Consider the following 17,979-nt stretch of genomic DNA (forward strand, 5'->3'; position numbering starts at 1 on the left):
TCGACGGTGAATAAACAAACGTATTCCTCATTAGGGCCACACGTTAAGGGCAATGAAGGAGGTGTTACATATTTCTGATACTACAAGTACCACAAAAAAGGGTATTATGTGGGAGTGAAAAAACTACCTGTAGTTTTTCCTGAATCAGATAAAATAAAATGAAGTGTGTGATGATGCGTGGGTTTACCCCGATAGCAAATATTGGCGTTATACCCTTTCCCGCCAGAAGTTAGGAAAACACCCCTTAGGGTGGATAAGGCGCTCACACGCTTATCAAGTGGCGTTACCGTCTCCAGATACGGCCGCCCTCAAGGAGCCAGCTGATAGGCAGCTGGAAAAATATCCTAAAAAGTATATACACACATACGGTGGTTATACTGCGACCAGCGATCGCCATCAGCCTGGAGATGCAGTGCTGGGTTGGCTTGGTCGAATTCCCTGACTAAAAATATTTTATTGATATAGAGCATTTAATAGGATGCATTCTATATATATGTATGCGAGATGCACAGAGGGATATTTGCACTCTGGCATCAAGATAAGTGCGTTGTCCATATCTCCCAGAAGATGTCATGGACACGACAGTGGTCAGGTGATACAGATCCCATACGGCACATGGAGTATTGCCGTATAAAGGGAAGGAGTTATTTGGGGTCGGTCCATCGGACCTGGGGGCCACGGCTACAGCTGGGAAATCCAACCTTTTTACCCCAAGTTACATCTCAGCAGAAAAAGACACTGTCTTTTCAGCCTCAATCCTTCCGTTTCCCATGTGGGCAAGCGGGCAAAAGGCCAGTCATATCTGCCCAGACATAGAGGAAAGGGAAGTAGACTGCAGCAGGCAGACCCTTCCCAGGAAAAGATGCCCTCCACCGCGTCTGCCAAGTCCTCAGCGTGACACTGGGGCCGTGCAAGCGGACTCAGGTGAGGTGGGGGGGTAGTCTCAAGAGTCCTCAGCGCGCAGTGGGATCACTCGCAAGTTGACCCCTAGATCGTACAAGTATTATCCCAGGGGTACAGATTGGAGAGTCGAGACATTTTTTCCTCGCAGGTTCCTGAAGCCTGCTTTACCAACGGCTCCCTCCGACAGGGAGGCAGTATTGGGAAAAAATTCACAAGCTGTATTTCCAGCAGGTGATAATCAAAGTACCCCTCCTACAACAAGGAAAAGGGTATTAGTCTTCCACACTATATTGTGGTACTGAAGCCAGACGGCTTGGTGAGACATAGTCTAAATCTGAAATCTTTGAACACTTACATAAAAAGGTTCAAATCAAGATGGAGTCACTCAGAGCAGTGATAGAGAACCGGAAAAAAGGGGGACTATATGGTGTCCCTGGGACATCAAGGATTACCTCCATGTCCAAATTTGCCCTTCTCAACAAGGGTACCTCTGGTTCGTGATACAGAACTGTCAATATCAGTTTCAGACGCTGCCGTTGAATTATCCGCGGCACCCCGGGCCTTTACCAAGGTAATGGCCGAAAAAGATGATTCTTAAAAGAAGAAAGGCATCTTAATTATCCCTTACTTGGACGATATCCTGAAAGGGGCAAGTTTCCAGAGAACAGTTGGAGGTCGGAAAAGAACTATCTAAAGTAGTTCTACGACAGCACGAGTGGTTTCTAAATATTCCAAAAATCGCAGCTGTTTTCCGATGATACGTCTGCTGTTCCTAGGAATGATTCTGGGCATAGTCCAGAAAGAGGTATTTCTCCTGGAGGGGAAAGCCAGGGGAGTTATCCGACCTAGTCAGAAACCTCCTAAAACCAGGCCAAGTATCAGTGCATCAATGCACAGGAGTCCTGGGAAAAATGGTGGCTTCTTACGAAGCGATTCCATTCGGCAGATCTCACGCAAAAACTTTTCAGGGGGATTTGCGGGACGAATGGTCCGGATCGCATCTTCAGATGCATCAGCGGATAACCCTGTCTCCAAGGACAAGGGTGTCTCTTCTGTGGGGGCTGCAGAGTGCTCATCTTCTAGAGGGCAGCACATTCAGCATTCAGGACTGTGTTCTGGTGACCACGGATGCCAGTCTGAGAGGCTGGGGAACAGTCACACAGGGAAGAAATTTCCAAGGAAGTGTGGTCAAGTCTGGAGATTTCTCTCCACATGAATATACTGGAGCTAAGGGCAATTTACGATGCTCTGAGCCTAGGAAGACCTCTGCTTCAAAGTCAACCGGTGCTGATCCAGTAGGACATCATCATGGCAGTCGCCCACGTAAACAGACGGGGCGGCACAAGAAGCAGGAGGGCAATGACAGCAAGGATTCTTCGCTGGGCGAAAAATCATGTGATAACACTGTCAGCAGTGCTCATTCCGGGAGTGGACAACTAGGAAGATTTCCTCAGCATGAATGAATTCCACCCGGAAAAGTGGGAACTTCATCTGGAAGTTTCCACATGTTTGTAAAACCGTTGGGAAAGACCAAAGGTGGTTATGATGGCGTCCCACATGAAGCGCCAGGTCTAGAGACCCTCAGGCAATAGCTGGGACGCTCTGGTAACACCGTGGGTGTACCAGTCGGTGTATGTGTTCCCTCCTCTGCCTTTCATACCCAGTGTATGGAGAATGATAGGAAGGAGAGGAGTAAGAACTATACTCGTGGCTCCGGTTTGGCCAAGAAGAACTTGGTACCCGGAACTTCAAGAGATACTAGAAAGGATCTTGATTCAGCAAGAATCATGTCTGTTCCATGACTTACCGCAGCCGCGTTGACGGGTGAACGCCGGATCCTAAGGGAAAAAGGCATTCCGGAAGAGGTCATCCCTACCCTGGTCAGAGCCAGGAAGGAGGTGACCGCACAACATTATCACTGCTTAGGTGAAAATGTGTTCCATGGTGTGAGGCCAGGAAGGCTCCACGGAAGAATTTCAACTACGTTAATTCCTACATTTCCTGCAAACAGGAGTGTATATGGGTCTCAAATTGGGGTCCATTAAGGTTCAAATTTCGACCGGTCGATTTTCTTCCAGAAAGAAATTGGCTTCAGTTCCTGAAGTCCAGAAGTTGTTAAGGGAGTACTGCATATACAACCCCCTTTTGATGTCTCCAGTGGCACTGGGCGATCTCAACGTAGTTTGGGATTCCTAAAATCACATTGGTTTAAACAACTCAAATCTGTGGATTTGATATATCTCACATGGAAAGCGACCATACTGTTGGTCCTGGCCTCGGCCAGGCGAGTGTCAGAATTGGCGGCTTTATCTCACAAAGCCATATCTGATTGTCCATTCGGACAGAGCAAAGCTGTGGACTCGTCCCCAGTTTCTCCCTAAGGTGGTGTCAGCGTTTCACCTGAACCAGCTTATTGTGGTACCTGCGGCTACTAGGGACTTGGAGGACTCCAAGTTGCTGGATGTTGTCAGGGCCCTGAAAATATAGTTTCCAGGTCGGCTGGAGTCAGGAAATCTGACTTGCTGTTTATCCTGTATGCACCCAACAAGCTGGGTGCTCCTGCTTCTAAGCAGACTATTGCTCGTTGGATTTGTAGTACAATTCAGCTTGCACATTCTGTGGCAGGCTTGCCACAGCAAAAAATATGTAAATGCCCATTCCACAAGGAAGGTGGGCTCATCTTGGGCGGCTGCCCGAGGGGTCTCGGCATTACAACTCTGCCGAGCAGCTACGTGGTCGGGGGAGAACACGTTTGTAAAATTCTACAAATTTGATACCCTGCCAAAAAGAGGACCTGGAGTTCTCTCATTCGGTGCTGCAGAGTCATCCGCACTCTCCCGCCCGTTTGGGAGCTTTGGTATAATCCCCATGGTCCTTTCAGGAACCCCAGCATCCACTAGGACGATAGAGAAAATAAGAATTTACTTACCGATAATTCTATTTCTCGGAGTCCGTAGTGGATGCTGGGCGCCCATCCCAAGTGCGGATTATTCTGCAATACTTGTACATAGTTATTGTTACAAAAATCGGGTTATTGTTGTAGGAAGCCGTCTTTCAGAGGCTCCTTTTGTTATCATACTGTTAACTGGGTTTAGATCACAAGTTGTACGGTGTGATTGGTGTGGCTGGTATGAGTCTTACCCGGGATTCAAAATTCCTCCCTTATTGTGTACGCTCGTCCGGGCACAGTACCTAACTGGAGTCTGGAGGAGGGTCATAGGGGGAGGAGCCAGTGCACACCACCTGATCGGAAAAGCTTTACTTTTGTGCCCTGTCTCCTGCGGAGCCGCTATTCCCCATGGTCCTTTCAGGAACCCCAGCATCCACTACGGACTCCGAGAAATAGAATTATCGGTAAGTAAATTCTTATTTTCAGTTTGAACATACCCCACCCAAATCTAACTCTCTCTGCACATGTTATATATGCCCCCCCTGCAGTGCACATGGGGGGTCATTCCGAGTTGATCGCTTGCTAGCAACTTTTTGCAGCACTGCGATCAGATAGTCGCCGCCTATGGGGGAGTGTATTTTAGCTTTGCAAGTGTGCGAACGCCTTTGCAGCCGACTGCACAAACAAGTTTTTTGCAGCTTCTGAGTAGGTCTGGACTTACTCAGCCGCTGCGATCACTTCAGTCTTTTTGGTCCCGGAAATTGACGTCAAACACCCGCCCTGCAAATGCTTGGACACGCCTGAGTTTTTCAAAACACTCCCAGAAAAGGTCAGTTGACACCCACAAACTGTCAGTCACCTTGCGATTGGCTGTGCGAATGGATTCGTTAAATCCATCGCCCAGCACCGATCCTCTTTGTACCCGTACGACGCGCCTGCGCATTGCGGTGCATGCGCAGTTTTGCCGAGATTTAACCTGATCGCAGCGCTGCAAAAAGTTGCTAGCGAGCGATCAACTCGGAATGACCCCCATGGTTTTGCCCAACTGCTAACAAATTTGCTGCTGCGATCAACTCTGAATTACCCCCATAGTCCGTACACAATGATATAATATACACACCTGAAGCACACATGTTATAGCTATATTGCGTTTGCGTTTAGCGTATACTAAGGACAGATTGACTATAGAGATGAATAATCTGCATGACTGTGCTGAGAATGTGGTTTAATACACCATAGGTAGACATTTCCTTTTTAGTGTACCAAGATTGTGTTTTTCTTCCTATGTAACATTGCAGCCATCAGTGACTACTGGGGTAGATGTAAGAAGCATTGGTATTGGGTGATGCGGATTCACCGCACGTTATGTGCGCTATACCGCTTACCCCCCGCCCCCATGTATGACAGCTGCGGTGTGTGTAAAATGACCCTGTCCATATCGGCATTTCTATCTTAAAGATAGCCGTCTGCTATACGGGGACAATGTATAAGCGGTCAGCCCTCGACACCTGCAGCTATCTATTTCGACAGCTGCAGGTGTTGAAGCCCTATCTCCACAGCTGGGATAACGCTGTCCCTGGCAGTGGCGGCTTCCAGCTCCGGGCTGATTAGGAGATCTTACGAGACTTGTGAGATCTCACGCATGCACAGTGAGACAGCTGGGGTGGGGGGCTCGGTGAAGAGGCAAAACGGGAAGAGTGATGTAGGTATGATATGCGCCGGTATCATACATCTACCCAACTGTTTTTAATTGCACCTGACATCCTGCTATATAAACCTTAACATGTTTTATTTTCGGTTGGTAGTTAGCACCACAGGTCACACTGAATCATGGGAAAAGACAGCTAAATGCAGGAAGGTCAGTAGGTTGTATGTTTGTTTTCTTTGTCATGTAAATAATATAAAATTTGTATTCACACTCTGTATTTTATTAACAGGTGGCAAAACAATGAGGGTTTCGGATCAACTTTAACTGTTTCCGTTCCTAACCCTAAAGCAAGTCCTGTTTCACAGTGAGTATAACTTTTGCATGGTGTCACACTAAACTTCTCCAGCTCCTTAGCCTATCCCTCTTTAGTTTGGCGCTTGTTGCATGGGTAACATGTTCTCTAGCTTTTCTTGTTGGTTAACATTACCTGGTTTGTATATGACAGAGCCACCAAAACCAGAATGAAGCGACCTGGAGGCAGACCGAGGAAACCAGCAGGGCAGCTCACAGATCCTCCTCCTAAAGGCGTACCCCTGAGATTCAACTTCCGAGCTATGGCCAATCATGTGAGTCATTAACCATTTAGTTAGGGTGTTCCTTAACCTGTATCTTCCAGTGGTTACATATTTGTGTACACTGCAATGCCCCCTTGCTAATGGACTGTTACCCTCATTTTCTGTAAGGTTTAGGACTTGGTGCATACAGTATGTTGATGTGATGGGAAATCTAACCTGTCTTCCCAGAAAACTGTTTGGATGCTAAATATTTTCACATTCATAGAATTATTTTGCAGTCATCATAACACAGTTTGCAAGTTACCATCTTTAATAGGAATGTAGGTCCTCTCCTCAGCCTCAGCTAGTACAACGTTTGTGGCCTGATGTTTCGATCCTCACCCCAGCTTATAGTCCCTTCTCTGTCACACAGCAGTGTCCCAGACTCTCACTATTGTGCTACATTGGTAGGTGGGCAGAACTGTAACAGTAATACTGTACCAGAGCCCCAGTCAGCAGAAGATGCATCCTACACTACATGTACAAATAGAAGAGGTTTCCTCTTTGGGTTTAGTTCCACTTGGACCAACCTGAAATCATAGTTTTAGATTATTTGGAAAGTAAATGAAACGTTGCATGGACACTGCCTAGATTGGCTCTATAAAGTGCTGCTATAAACCAAGTATCCTGGGGATAACCTTGATAAAACAGTTTCTATTACCACTTTCAGACAGAAAAATCTCAAATTCCCTGTTTTTTTCCGGTTTTGTGAAGCCGGGAAAAACCCAGGTTACAGGTCCTAACCCCCTTTCACACAGCACATATAACCCAGAATATTCCCGTGTCGACCCCTTTCAGACAGAACCAGTGTCAGCCCTGCAATAGACTTGTGTGTCATAAGAAATGGACTGTATTTATGGCACACAGAGTTGAGGTCATGAAAATGTACGCTCAATGCCCCTTTAGGTAAGTATCTTTGCAATGTTGGCGTACACCGTGGCGTCCTTCGTTGTCCCAGTGATCTGCTTCCGGATCTCCTCCTCCCCTCTAACAGAAAGCAGTTCCCTGATCTCTTCCTCCTTCCAGTGCACCATGCTGTCTCTCTCATCCGTTTCCCCTGCAGCACAATTGTGACCACAGACGCCAGTGCCACGCCCGCTCAGCCAATCGCCAGTGCCCCGCCAGCTCAGCCAATAAGCGCTGTTAACCGTGACCCGTTTCGAAAATACAGAGTCGGACCCTTTCAGACAGCCGGCAACCCGTGTACGATCCTGGAGAAACCCAGGTAGAAACCTGGGTTGAAGTCCGGGGAATTCATTCCCGTGTTGACCCTTTCAGACAGAAAAAAATCCCAGGCCGGCCCTTCCCAAACCGGGAAATTACCAGGCTCTTTTCTCTGTCTGAAAGGGGTATAATTTTAGTAGTGTTTCCTAAAGAATCCAATACCCCTTTCAGACATACAGTATGACCCGGGAATTTCCCTACTCAGACCCCTTTCACACTACACCTGAGACCCGGGAAATTCCCTTCTCAGACCCCTTTCACACTACACCTGAGACCCGGGAAATTCCCTTCTCAGACCCCTTTCACACTACACCTGAGACCCGGGAATTTCCCTTCTCAGACCCCTTTCACACTACACCTGAGACCCCGCGAAATTCCTTTCTCGGACCCCTTTCACACTACACCTGAGACCCGGGAATTTCCCTTCTCAGACCCCTCTCACAGTACACCTGAGACCTGGGAAATTCCCTTCTCAGACCCCTTTCACACTACACCTGAGACCCGGGAATTTCCCTTCTCAGACCCCTTTCAAACTACACCCGAGACCTGGGAATTTCCCTTCTCAGACCCCTTTCACACTACACCTGAGACCCGGGAATTTCCCTTCTCAGACCCCTTTCACACTTTCACACTACACCTGAGACCCGGGAATTTCCCTTCTCAGACCCCTTTCGCACTACACCCGAGACCCGGAAAATTCCTTTCTCAGACCCCTTTCGCACTACACCCGAGACCCGGAAAATTCCCTTCTCAGACCCCTTTCACACTACACCCGACACCTGGGAAATTCCCCGGTCAACCCTTTTCAGACATAAGCCAGATCTGCCCTGGAATCCTACATGAGGGGGGGGGGGGGGGGGGGGGAACTATGATGGAACTGGAGATATCCGCTGACAAGCTAGCAAAACCGTATCCGGGCTGTGACGAGTAAAGTTTCCATTTGATAGTGCATCCCTGCCTTCTCCAAGCAGCCTGAACACCAATCAGGAGCTTCTGTGGGTTTGCATCATTCACACATAACCTGGGTTGTCTACTTGGGATGTATGTCCTGGGAGAAACCATGGTCAGTAGCAGGGGTTCCAACCCAGGAATGTTTTCCCAGGTTGGTGCATGTCAGACATAAGCGAGACCCGGGTAGTTTGGGTTAGCCCTGGCAAAACCTGACGTTCTCGCTATGGCTGAAAGGGTCTTAACTGATCCCAGTTATCAAACTGTAGTGATTTTGATGCAGATATTGGCATTGTAATGATATTGATGGCTGCCCCTGAATACTTTTAAATAATTGATGTCCTGATACGATATTCAAGCATACCTGGAAATCTGGTAGTGTATACCCACTTGTGTGCCTGTACCATAATTCAGCCGATTTTCTCCAACGCTCCCCCATGTGATCTGCTAATCCTGAGTACCATATCTGTCCATTTTGAACACCCACTCATGGCTACATTTGAAATGTATGTTGTTACCCAGTATTAGTTGCCGTTATGGGGATTTAGTGGTATCTGCTGATACGGCTTCTTCCCCATGTATGAATGAGATGTGTGGTAAATGACAGGGGCACCACAATATTCTAGGCAGTGTATGAATGGTCAGTGTAGTTGACTGTTCTGACCGCTGCAGCTGACGTTGCCCCACCACCACAGCAGGGACAGTGCTGCCTCCGGCTGCTGGGCTATGGGCTGCACGGGAGATCTCGCACTTGCCCAGTGGAGCAGGCAGGAAGGAGAGACACAGTGCACTAGGCTAATGCGTTGTGGACTCTGGCAGGGATCACAGAGGGAGGGGGGGGGGGGGGGGAGTCTTCACTCCTCCACTCCGCCATACAAGATGTTCATACATCTTGTCGCTACCGCTTCCTGCCGAGGCAAAGCAGGAAGAGCTACTGTATACCGTCACGATCCATACCAGTATAATACATCTGCCTCCTAGTGTTTAGTATCAGAATTGGACCATATGTTAGCAACAACATAACCGTAATGTCAGCGCAGGCGCCTGTGCACAGCCGAAGGGAGCAACACTTGAATTGCTCCATCAGGCGCCATCTAGTGGCCACCAGTGCACAAAACACTTGCATTTCCCCCCATAGAGGTGAGAAGCAATGTTAGCCTTTTATTATATAGGATTTTCTCTAACGTCCTAGTGGATGCTGGGGACTCCGTAAGGACCATGGGGATAGACGGGCTCCGCAGGAGACATGGGCACTTCAAGAAAGAATTTAGGTTCTGGTGTGCACTGGCTCCTCCCTCTATGCCCCTCCTCCAGACCTCAGTTTGATACTGTGCCCAGACGAGCTGGGTGCTTTTCAGTGAGCTCTCCTGAGTTTGCTGAGAGAAAGTATTTTGTTAGGTTTTTTATTTTCAGGGAGCTCTGCTGGCAACAGACTCTCCTGAGGGGAGAGAAGCAGCCCTACTCTCTGAAGCTAGGTCCTGCTTCTTAGGCTACTGGACACCATTAGCTCCAGAGGGATCGTACGCAGGATCTCACCCTCGCCGTCCGATCTCAGAGCCGCGCTGCCGCCCCCCACGCAGAGCCGGAAGACAGAAGCCGGGTGAGTATGAGAAGCAAAGAAGACTTCACAGGCGGCAGAAGACTCCGTGGTCTTCACTGAGGTAATGCACAGCACTGCAGCTGTGCGCCATTGCTCCCACACACCTCACATACTCCGGTCCCTGTAAGGGTGCTGGGCGCAGGGGGGGGGGGGGCGCCCTGGGCAGCAATATAAACCTCTTATTTGGCAAAAGGAGCATATATACAGCTGGACACTGTATATATGCAGGAGCCCCCGCCAATTTTACACTTTTAGCGGGACAGAAGCCCGCCGTCGAGGGGGCGGGGCTTCTCCCTCAGCACTCACCAGCGCCATGTTTTTTCTACATAGCACCGCTGAGAGGAAGCTCCCCGGTCTCTCCCCTGTTTATACCACGGTAGAAGAGAGGGTTTTAAAGAAGAGGGGGGGGCACATAAATCGGCGCAGATAATAACAGCGCTACTGGGTAAACATTAAATTGCTGTGTTTTTTCCTGGGTCATATAGCGCTGGGGTGTGTGCTGGCATACTCTCTCTCTGTCTCTCCAAAGGGCCTTGTGGAGGAATTATCTTCAGATGAGCATTCCCTGAGTGTGTGGTGTGTCGGTACGTGTGTGTCGACATGTCTGAGGTAAAAGGCTCCCCTAAGGAGAAGTTGGAGCAAATGTGTGTGTGAGTGGTGTCTCCGTCGACAACGCAGACACCTGTTTGGATATGTGAAATTAAGTGCTAAGGTAAATTTATTGCACAACAGATTAGAGAACAGACAGGGAATCTACCCATGTCTGTCCCTATGTCGCAGAGACCTTCAGAGTCTCACAATGCTCACTATCCAAAATAATAGACACTGATATCGACACGGAGTCTGACTCCAGTGTCGACTACGATAATGCAAAGTTACAGCCAAACTGGCAGGAAAGTATTCAATATATGATTATTGTAATAAAAGATGTTTTGCATATCACTGATGACTCATCTGTCCTTGACACGAGGGTACACATGTTTAAGGGGAAGAAAGCTGAGGTAAATTTCCCTCCTCTCATGAAGAAAAAGAGCGGGAATCTCCAGACAAGAGACTGCAGTTTCCCACAAAGAATTCTCAGGGAGTATCCTTTCCCTACTAGGGCCAGGATACGATGGGAATCTTCCCCTAGGGTGGACAAAGCTTGTCACGTTTACCCAAAAGGTAGCGCTGACTTAACAGCTATCCTCAGGGATCCTGCAGATAGCATGCAGTAAAAGTACTTTGAGGTCCATTTACACACATTCTGGTACACTACTCAGACCGGCGATTGTGTCGGCATGGGTTTATAGCGCTGTAGCAGCGTGGACAGATACCTTATCAGCAGAGATTGAGACCCTAGTATGTGTGTGTATATATATATATATATATATATTATATATAAAACATGCCCAAAGAGACATTAGTCTACTGGGTTCTAGAGTCAACGCTATGTCGATTTCTGCTAGAAGTGTCCTGTGGAACATGCAATGGACAGGTGATGCCGACTAAAGAGGCATATGGAAGGTTTACCTTACAAGGCTGAGGAATTGTGTGGAGAAGGTATCTCGGACCTGGTCTCCACAGCTATAGCTGGTAATTCTGATCTTTTGCCTTATATTCCCGCACAGCCTAAGAAAGCACGACATTATCAAATGCAGTCCTTTCGATCACAAAGAAACATGAAAGTCCGAGGTGCGTCCTTTCTTTCCAGAGGCAGGGGCAGAGGAAAGAAGCTGCACAACACAGCTAGTTCCCAGGAACAGAAGTCCTCCCCGGCCTTTACAAAATCCACCGCATGACGCTGGGGCTCCACAGGCGGAGCTAGGCCCGGTGGGGGCACGTCTTCGAAATTTCAGCCACAAGTGGGTTCACTCCCAGTTGGATCCCTGGGCAATAGATATTGTGTCTCAGGGATACAAGCTGGAATTCGAAGAGATGCCCCCTCACTGATACCTCAAATCGGCCCTGCCAGCTTCCCCCCACGAGAGGGAAATAGCGTTAACTGCAATTCACAAATTGTATCTTCAACAGGTGGTGGTCAAGGTTCCCCTCCTTCAACAAGGAGGGGGTTACTATTCGACCATGTTGTAGTCCCGAAACCGGACGGTTCGGTCAGACCCATATTGAATTTAAAATCCCTGAACATATACCTGAAAAGGTTCAAGATGGAATCGCTGAGAGCGGTCGTCGCAAGCCTGGAAGGGGGGGGATTTCATGGTGTCTCTGGACATAAAGGATGCATACCTTCATGTCCCCATTTATCCACCTCATCAGGCATACCTCAGATTTGTGGTGCAGGATTGTCATTACCAGTTTCAGACGTTGCCGTTTGGTCTCTCCACTGCAGCGAGAATATTTACCAAGGTAATGGCGGAAATGATGGTACTACTGCGGAAGCAAGGGGTCGCAATTATCCCATACTGGGACGATCTCCTCATAAAAGCAGGATCAAGAGAGCAGTTGCTGATCAGCGTAGCACTTTCTCTGGAAGTGTAACGGCAACACGTCTGGATTCTAAATATTCCAAAGTCGCAGTTGGTTCCTACGACTCGTCTGCCTTTCCTGGGCATGATTCTAGACACAGACCAGAAAAGGTTTTATCTCCCGATAGAGAAAGCTCAGGAGCTCAAGACACTGGTCAGGAACCTATTAAAACCAAAACAGGTGTCAGTGCATCACTGCACTCGAGTCCTGGGAAAGATGGTGGCATCATACGAGGCCATTTCCTTCGGCAGGTTCCATGCGAGGACCTTTCTATGGGACTTACTGGACAAGTGGTCCGGATCACATCTTCAGATGCATCGGTTAATCACCCTATCCCCCAGGGCCAGGGTGTCACTCCGGTGGTGGCCGCAGAGTGCTCACCTTCTTGAGGGCCGCAGATTCGGCATTCAGGACTGGGTCCTGGTGACCACGGATGCAAGCCTCCGAGGTTGGGGAGCAGTCACACAGGGAAGAAATTTCCAAGGTCTGTGGCCAAGTCAGGAGACTTGCCTTCACATCAACATCCTGGAACTAAGGGCCATATACAACGTCCTACGTCAAGCGGAGACCCTGCTTCGCGACCAACCGGTTCTGATTCAGTCAGACAACATCACCGCAGCGGCTCATGTAAACCGACAAGGCGGCACAAGGAGCAGGGTGGCGATGGCGAAGCCACCAGAATTCTTCGCTGGGCGGAGAATCACGTAAGCGCACTGTCAGCAGTGTTCGTCCCGGGAATGGACAACTGGGAAGCAGACTTCCTCAGCAGACACGACCTCCACCCGGGAGAGTGGGGACTTCATCAGGAAGTCTTCACACAGATTACAAGTCGGTGGGAACTGCCACAGGTGGACATGATGGCATCCCGCCTCAACAAAAAGCTACAGAGGTATTGCGCCAGGTCAAGAGACCCTCAGGCGGTAGCTGTGGACGCCCTGGTGACACCGTGGGTGTTCCAGTCGGTCTATGTATTTCCTCCTCTTCCTCTCATACCCAAGGTGCTGAGGATAGTAGGAAAAAGAGGAGTGGGAACAATCCTCATTGTTCCAGATTGGCCACGAAGGACTTGATGTCCAAATCTGCAAGAAATGCTCACAGAGGACCCGTGGCCTCTTCCTCTAAGACAGGACCTGTTGCAACAGGGGCCCTGTCTGTTCCAAGACTTACCGCGCCTGCGTTTGACGACATGGCGGTTGAACGCCGGATCCTAGCAGAGAAAGGCATTCTGGATGAGGTCATTCCTACGCTGATAAAGGCTAGGAAGGACGTGACAGCTCAACATTATCACCGTATATGGCGAAAATATGTTTATTGCTGTGAGGCCAGGAATGCTCCTACGGAGGAATTCCAGCTGGGCCATTTCCTTCACTTCCTACAGTCCGGAGTGAATTTGGGCCTAAAATTGGGTTCCATTAAGGTCCAGATTTCGGCCCTATCCATTTTCTTTCAAAAGGAGCTGGCTTCTCTACCTGAAGTTTAGACGTTTGTAAAGGGAGTGCTGCATATTCAGCCTCCTGTTGTGCCTCCAGTGGCACCTTGGGATCTTAACGTGGTGTTAAGTTTCCTGAAATCCCACTAGGTTTGAACTACTTAAAACGGTGGAGTTTAAATATCTCACCTGGAAGGTGGTCATGCTATTAGCCTTGGCTTCGGCTAGGCGTGTGTCAGAGTTGGGGGCTTTGTCACATAAAAGCCCCTATCTGGTTTTCCATGTGGATAGAGCAGAATTGCGGACCCGTCCACAATTTCTGCCGAAAGTGGTTTCATCTTTTCATATAAACCAACGTATTGTGGTGCCTGTGGCTACTCGTGACTTGGAGGATTCCGAGTTGCTTGATGTGGTCAGGGCTTTGTGGGTTTATGTAGCCAGAACGGCTAGGGTCAGGAAAACTGACTCGCTGTTTATCCTGTATGCATCCAACAAGCTGGGTGCTCCTGCTTCAAAGCAAACTATTGCTCGCTGGATCTGTAACACGATTCAGCAGGCTCATTCTGCGGCTGGATTGCCGCTGCCAAAATCAGTTTAGGCCCATTCCACTAGGAAGGTGGGCTCTTTCTTGGGCGGCTGCCCGAGGGGTTTCGGCATTACAACTTTGCCGAGCGGCTACTTGGTCAGGTTCAAACACTTTTGCAAAGTTCTACAAGTTTGATACCCTGGCTGAGGAGGACCTCTTATTTGCTCAATCGGTGCTGCAGAGTCATCCGCACTCTCCCGCCCGTTTGGGAGCTTTGGTATAATCCCCATGGTCGTTACGGAGTCCCCAGCATCCACTAGGACGTTAGAGAAAATAAGATTTTACTTACCGGTAAATCTATTTCTCGTAGTCCGTAGTGGATGCTGGGCGCCCGTCCCAAGTGCGGACTTCTTCTGCAATGCTTGTATATAGTTATTGCTTCAATAAGGGTTATGTTATGGTTGCATCAGGGCTTGATTGGTGTGGCTGGTATGAGTCTTGCCCTGGATTACCAAAATCCTTTCCTTGTACTGTCAGCTCTTCTGGGCACAGTTTCTCTAACTGAGGTCTGGAGGAGGGGCATAGAGGGAGGAGCCAGTGCACACCAGAACCTAAATTATTTCTTGAAGTGCCCATGTCTCCTGCGGAGCCTGTCTATCCCCATGGTCCTTACGGAGTCCCCAGCATCCACTACAGACTACGAGAAATAGTTTTACCGGTAAGTAAAATCTTATTTATTGATTAATTGTTAAAGCTTTAGATTGCTAATCAAACTGGATATCTGCAGTTTCACTACTATTTAGATAATGGTTAATGGAATAGACAGTAATAATGTTTGATAGATTGTTCACTGCTTCTAATGGACCCTACACACTGGGCGACATGAGTGAAAGATATTAATGATCTTGTTCATTAATGAACGAGATACCGTTCATGTCTTTCAGTGTGGAGACACTAGCGATGAATGATGCGCGGCCCCGCGCTCGTTCATCGCTGGTGCCCGGTCGCTTGTGCATAAAGGCCTATATGGACGAGCTCGTCCATATCTGCCTGCACTGCTATGGAGCCGGGTGATGGGGGGAGGGTGAAGAAACTTCACTCCCCCGTCACTGCCCCCCGCCGCCGGGTCGCCCGTCGGCCGTATCTGCCGTCGGGCAGCTTGGCGGCGCATCGCGCAGTGTGTAGGGCCCTTAACTGCACCAGTGACTTAGATGATTTACAGTATGTAACTAGATTTAGTTAGAACTTTCACGTTACGCTGCTCCGAAACCTAGTAACAGATTGCTGATGTGTTTTGCAGACTGATGTTACACTGAATGAGAGGTTTTCTTCTCTCAAGATGAAAGGACAGTACGCACCAACAAGAGGACGGGGCCGGACAGTCATGCTGTCTTAATGTCAACTTAATTTGCACGGAAGACAGGAATACAGCTAAACATCCGCTGGGCCTTCTGATTTTGGATACAGATATGTCACTTTTCAATGCAATGCATTGCGGGCTCAAACTCCGATATAATTACAGGAACAATTTGTTTAGATTTTTTTTTGATAGAATTGATATTAATGGACCTTTCCAGCAAACACAGAAGACACCATTGGAGTTTTTGTGACCGTGCCCTGCAGCTTTATGTGTGTTGCATTTATCAATATCCTGTCATTATTCATGCCGCCCTTAAATGCTAAATGTTATTTGGAAAGAAGTTCAGCTTGCAACAGGATAAAGCCTCTATGCTCATTTATTTGTTTCATTTTGCCAGGGATGCCTTTTTCTCTGCATATAGGATATAAACACATTTGGGGATTGGGCGCTACTTCCCCTTACTGCCCTGTCATACTTACAGACCTGACATACACCGTATGGATTCAGTATGATATCCTGGCTGACGGGATGCCGGTGGTCAGAATACCGACGCCGGGATCCCAATAGTGTAAATCCCGACAGGGGGGGGCGCTAAGACTGTTCTCCCCCTACCCCTAACCCACCCTTTCCACAGCCTAACCCTAACCTCAGCCCTTAGTGCCTGACCCTAACCTCCCCCGGTGGTGCCTAAATCTGACCTCCCCCTTCCCCGCAGCCTAACCCTCCCCCCTTAATGCCTAACCCCCCTCCCTGCAGCCTAACCCTAACTCCCCAGGGTGGCACCTAAACCTAACCCCTACCCCTGACCCTAACCCGCCCCCTATACTTACGATCGCGATCTGGCTGTCAGGATTCCTCCATTAGTCTCCTGACCCTGTCGGGATTCCGGTGTCAGCGTTCTGATGATTGACGGGATTCTGACAGCCGGCATCTTAACTGCATGCTCACCATATGACATATCCCAATGATGCAGCCTGTCATAGGATGATCACACGTGATGCATTTTGAAGGAGACAAAGGAATTATGGGTGTAAAACAAAAAGAATGGCTCCTCTGCAAGCAGGTGTTGTATGTCTTATACAAATAAGGCAAATTCAAATTTATATTAGAGGACAAATGGAAAAGGTGTCTATGGTCTTCACACAGTGATGCCAAAATGTACTCATTATACTGATGGGACTGAGATGCAGTAATTGGAGGAGACACAATATCAAAATGGAAACTTTACAGTCCAAAGAGGGGTTAATTGTTTTGTATTTGCAGTCTTTGATGTGCTGTGTTTATTAACAATGTCACTGTGTATCTAATTAAGAGTGTGATGTACAAAGTGCTGTTGAGTGGATGGACGTAGTGGTTATATATGAATATTCGTGTTGGGTAGGAAATGCCGGCGGTCAGGATGCCGGTGCTCAGAAGACCGACCGCGGTATACCGATACTCAGAAGACTTGACAGCAGCATACCGATACTTAGAATCCCAACATGGGGAAGGTAAGTATACTGACCTGATACAAATAAGTATATACACTTACTGATTGGCTGCTTGATGTATTGCACTGATGTCACAGCTGGGCAGGCATTTGAATATGTCGGCACGCTTTGACATCAGTCCCTGCAACAAGTAGATGGGTGGTTAGCGGGCCGCCTGTACACACAGCCAGATGCGCCAATATATCTGCAAATATATCGTCCGTTTGCGGTACGCAGTACAGGCGCGAGTGCAGGTCCATCGACATGTCGGCGCAGTGTGTGCCCAGCCTAAGATGGGGTTGTGTTTTCATTCCAGGCGCATGTGCAGTAAGAAACATCCAATTTTACATAAACCTGTGGTGAAGGCAATGGTGTCCGGCTCTATAACCATTGCACTGTGTTTCAGTACAAGTTAGATGATTACATGGTGTTCTGTACATGGCAGTAGCACATCATTGCTAAGTAATCTGGGAACTAGTAGAGCAGGGATGTTCAACATATGCCCTCCAGCTGCTATGGGACTACAAATCCCAGCATACCCTGCCTGTTTTAGAATGCCCTAATAGCAATACTGTAACAGGACATGCTGGTATGTGTAGTTCCAGAGCAGTTGGACGGCCACATGTTGAATACATCAGTAGTAGAATAAAAGTATCCAATAATAAATCATAGCTTTGCATGTTGTGAAACGATGCATTGCATTAGGCAGACTTTACATGTCCCTTCACTTTTAAGTAATTTCCAATGCTTATACGTCATCCATGGCAGGGTACTTTACTACAGGTAAACAGATACATCCATAGTCTTAAGGCATGCATCTAGAGCAGTGATTCTCAAACTCTGGGGTCTATTTACTAAGCCTTGAATGGAGGTAAAGTCGCTGGAGATAAAGTACCAGCCAA

General features: G+C 48.3%; 1 protein-coding gene across 2 annotated transcripts in view; it reads left to right on the top strand.

Annotated features, from left to right (window-relative positions):
- Positions 1-15,985, top strand: part of LOC134949132 (UAP56-interacting factor-like) — a 170,293-nt gene extending 154,308 nt beyond the window's left edge. For both annotated transcript variants that reach the window (XM_063937540.1, XM_063937539.1), the window contains 4 exons: positions 5,599-5,651; positions 5,731-5,805; positions 5,947-6,067; positions 15,549-15,985. In XM_063937540.1, the coding sequence (XP_063793610.1) occupies positions 5,599-5,651; positions 5,731-5,805; positions 5,947-6,067; positions 15,549-15,644 (345 nt within the window). In that variant the 3' untranslated portion in view covers positions 15,645-15,985. The remainder of the gene's footprint in view (positions 1-5,598; positions 5,652-5,730; positions 5,806-5,946; positions 6,068-15,548) is intronic.
- The last annotated feature ends 1,994 nt before the right edge of the window (positions 15,986-17,979 follow it).

This window comes from Pseudophryne corroboree, chromosome 8 (genome assembly GCF_028390025.1).
Source record: "Pseudophryne corroboree isolate aPseCor3 chromosome 8, aPseCor3.hap2, whole genome shotgun sequence".
NCBI lineage: Eukaryota > Metazoa > Chordata > Amphibia > Anura > Myobatrachidae > Pseudophryne > Pseudophryne corroboree.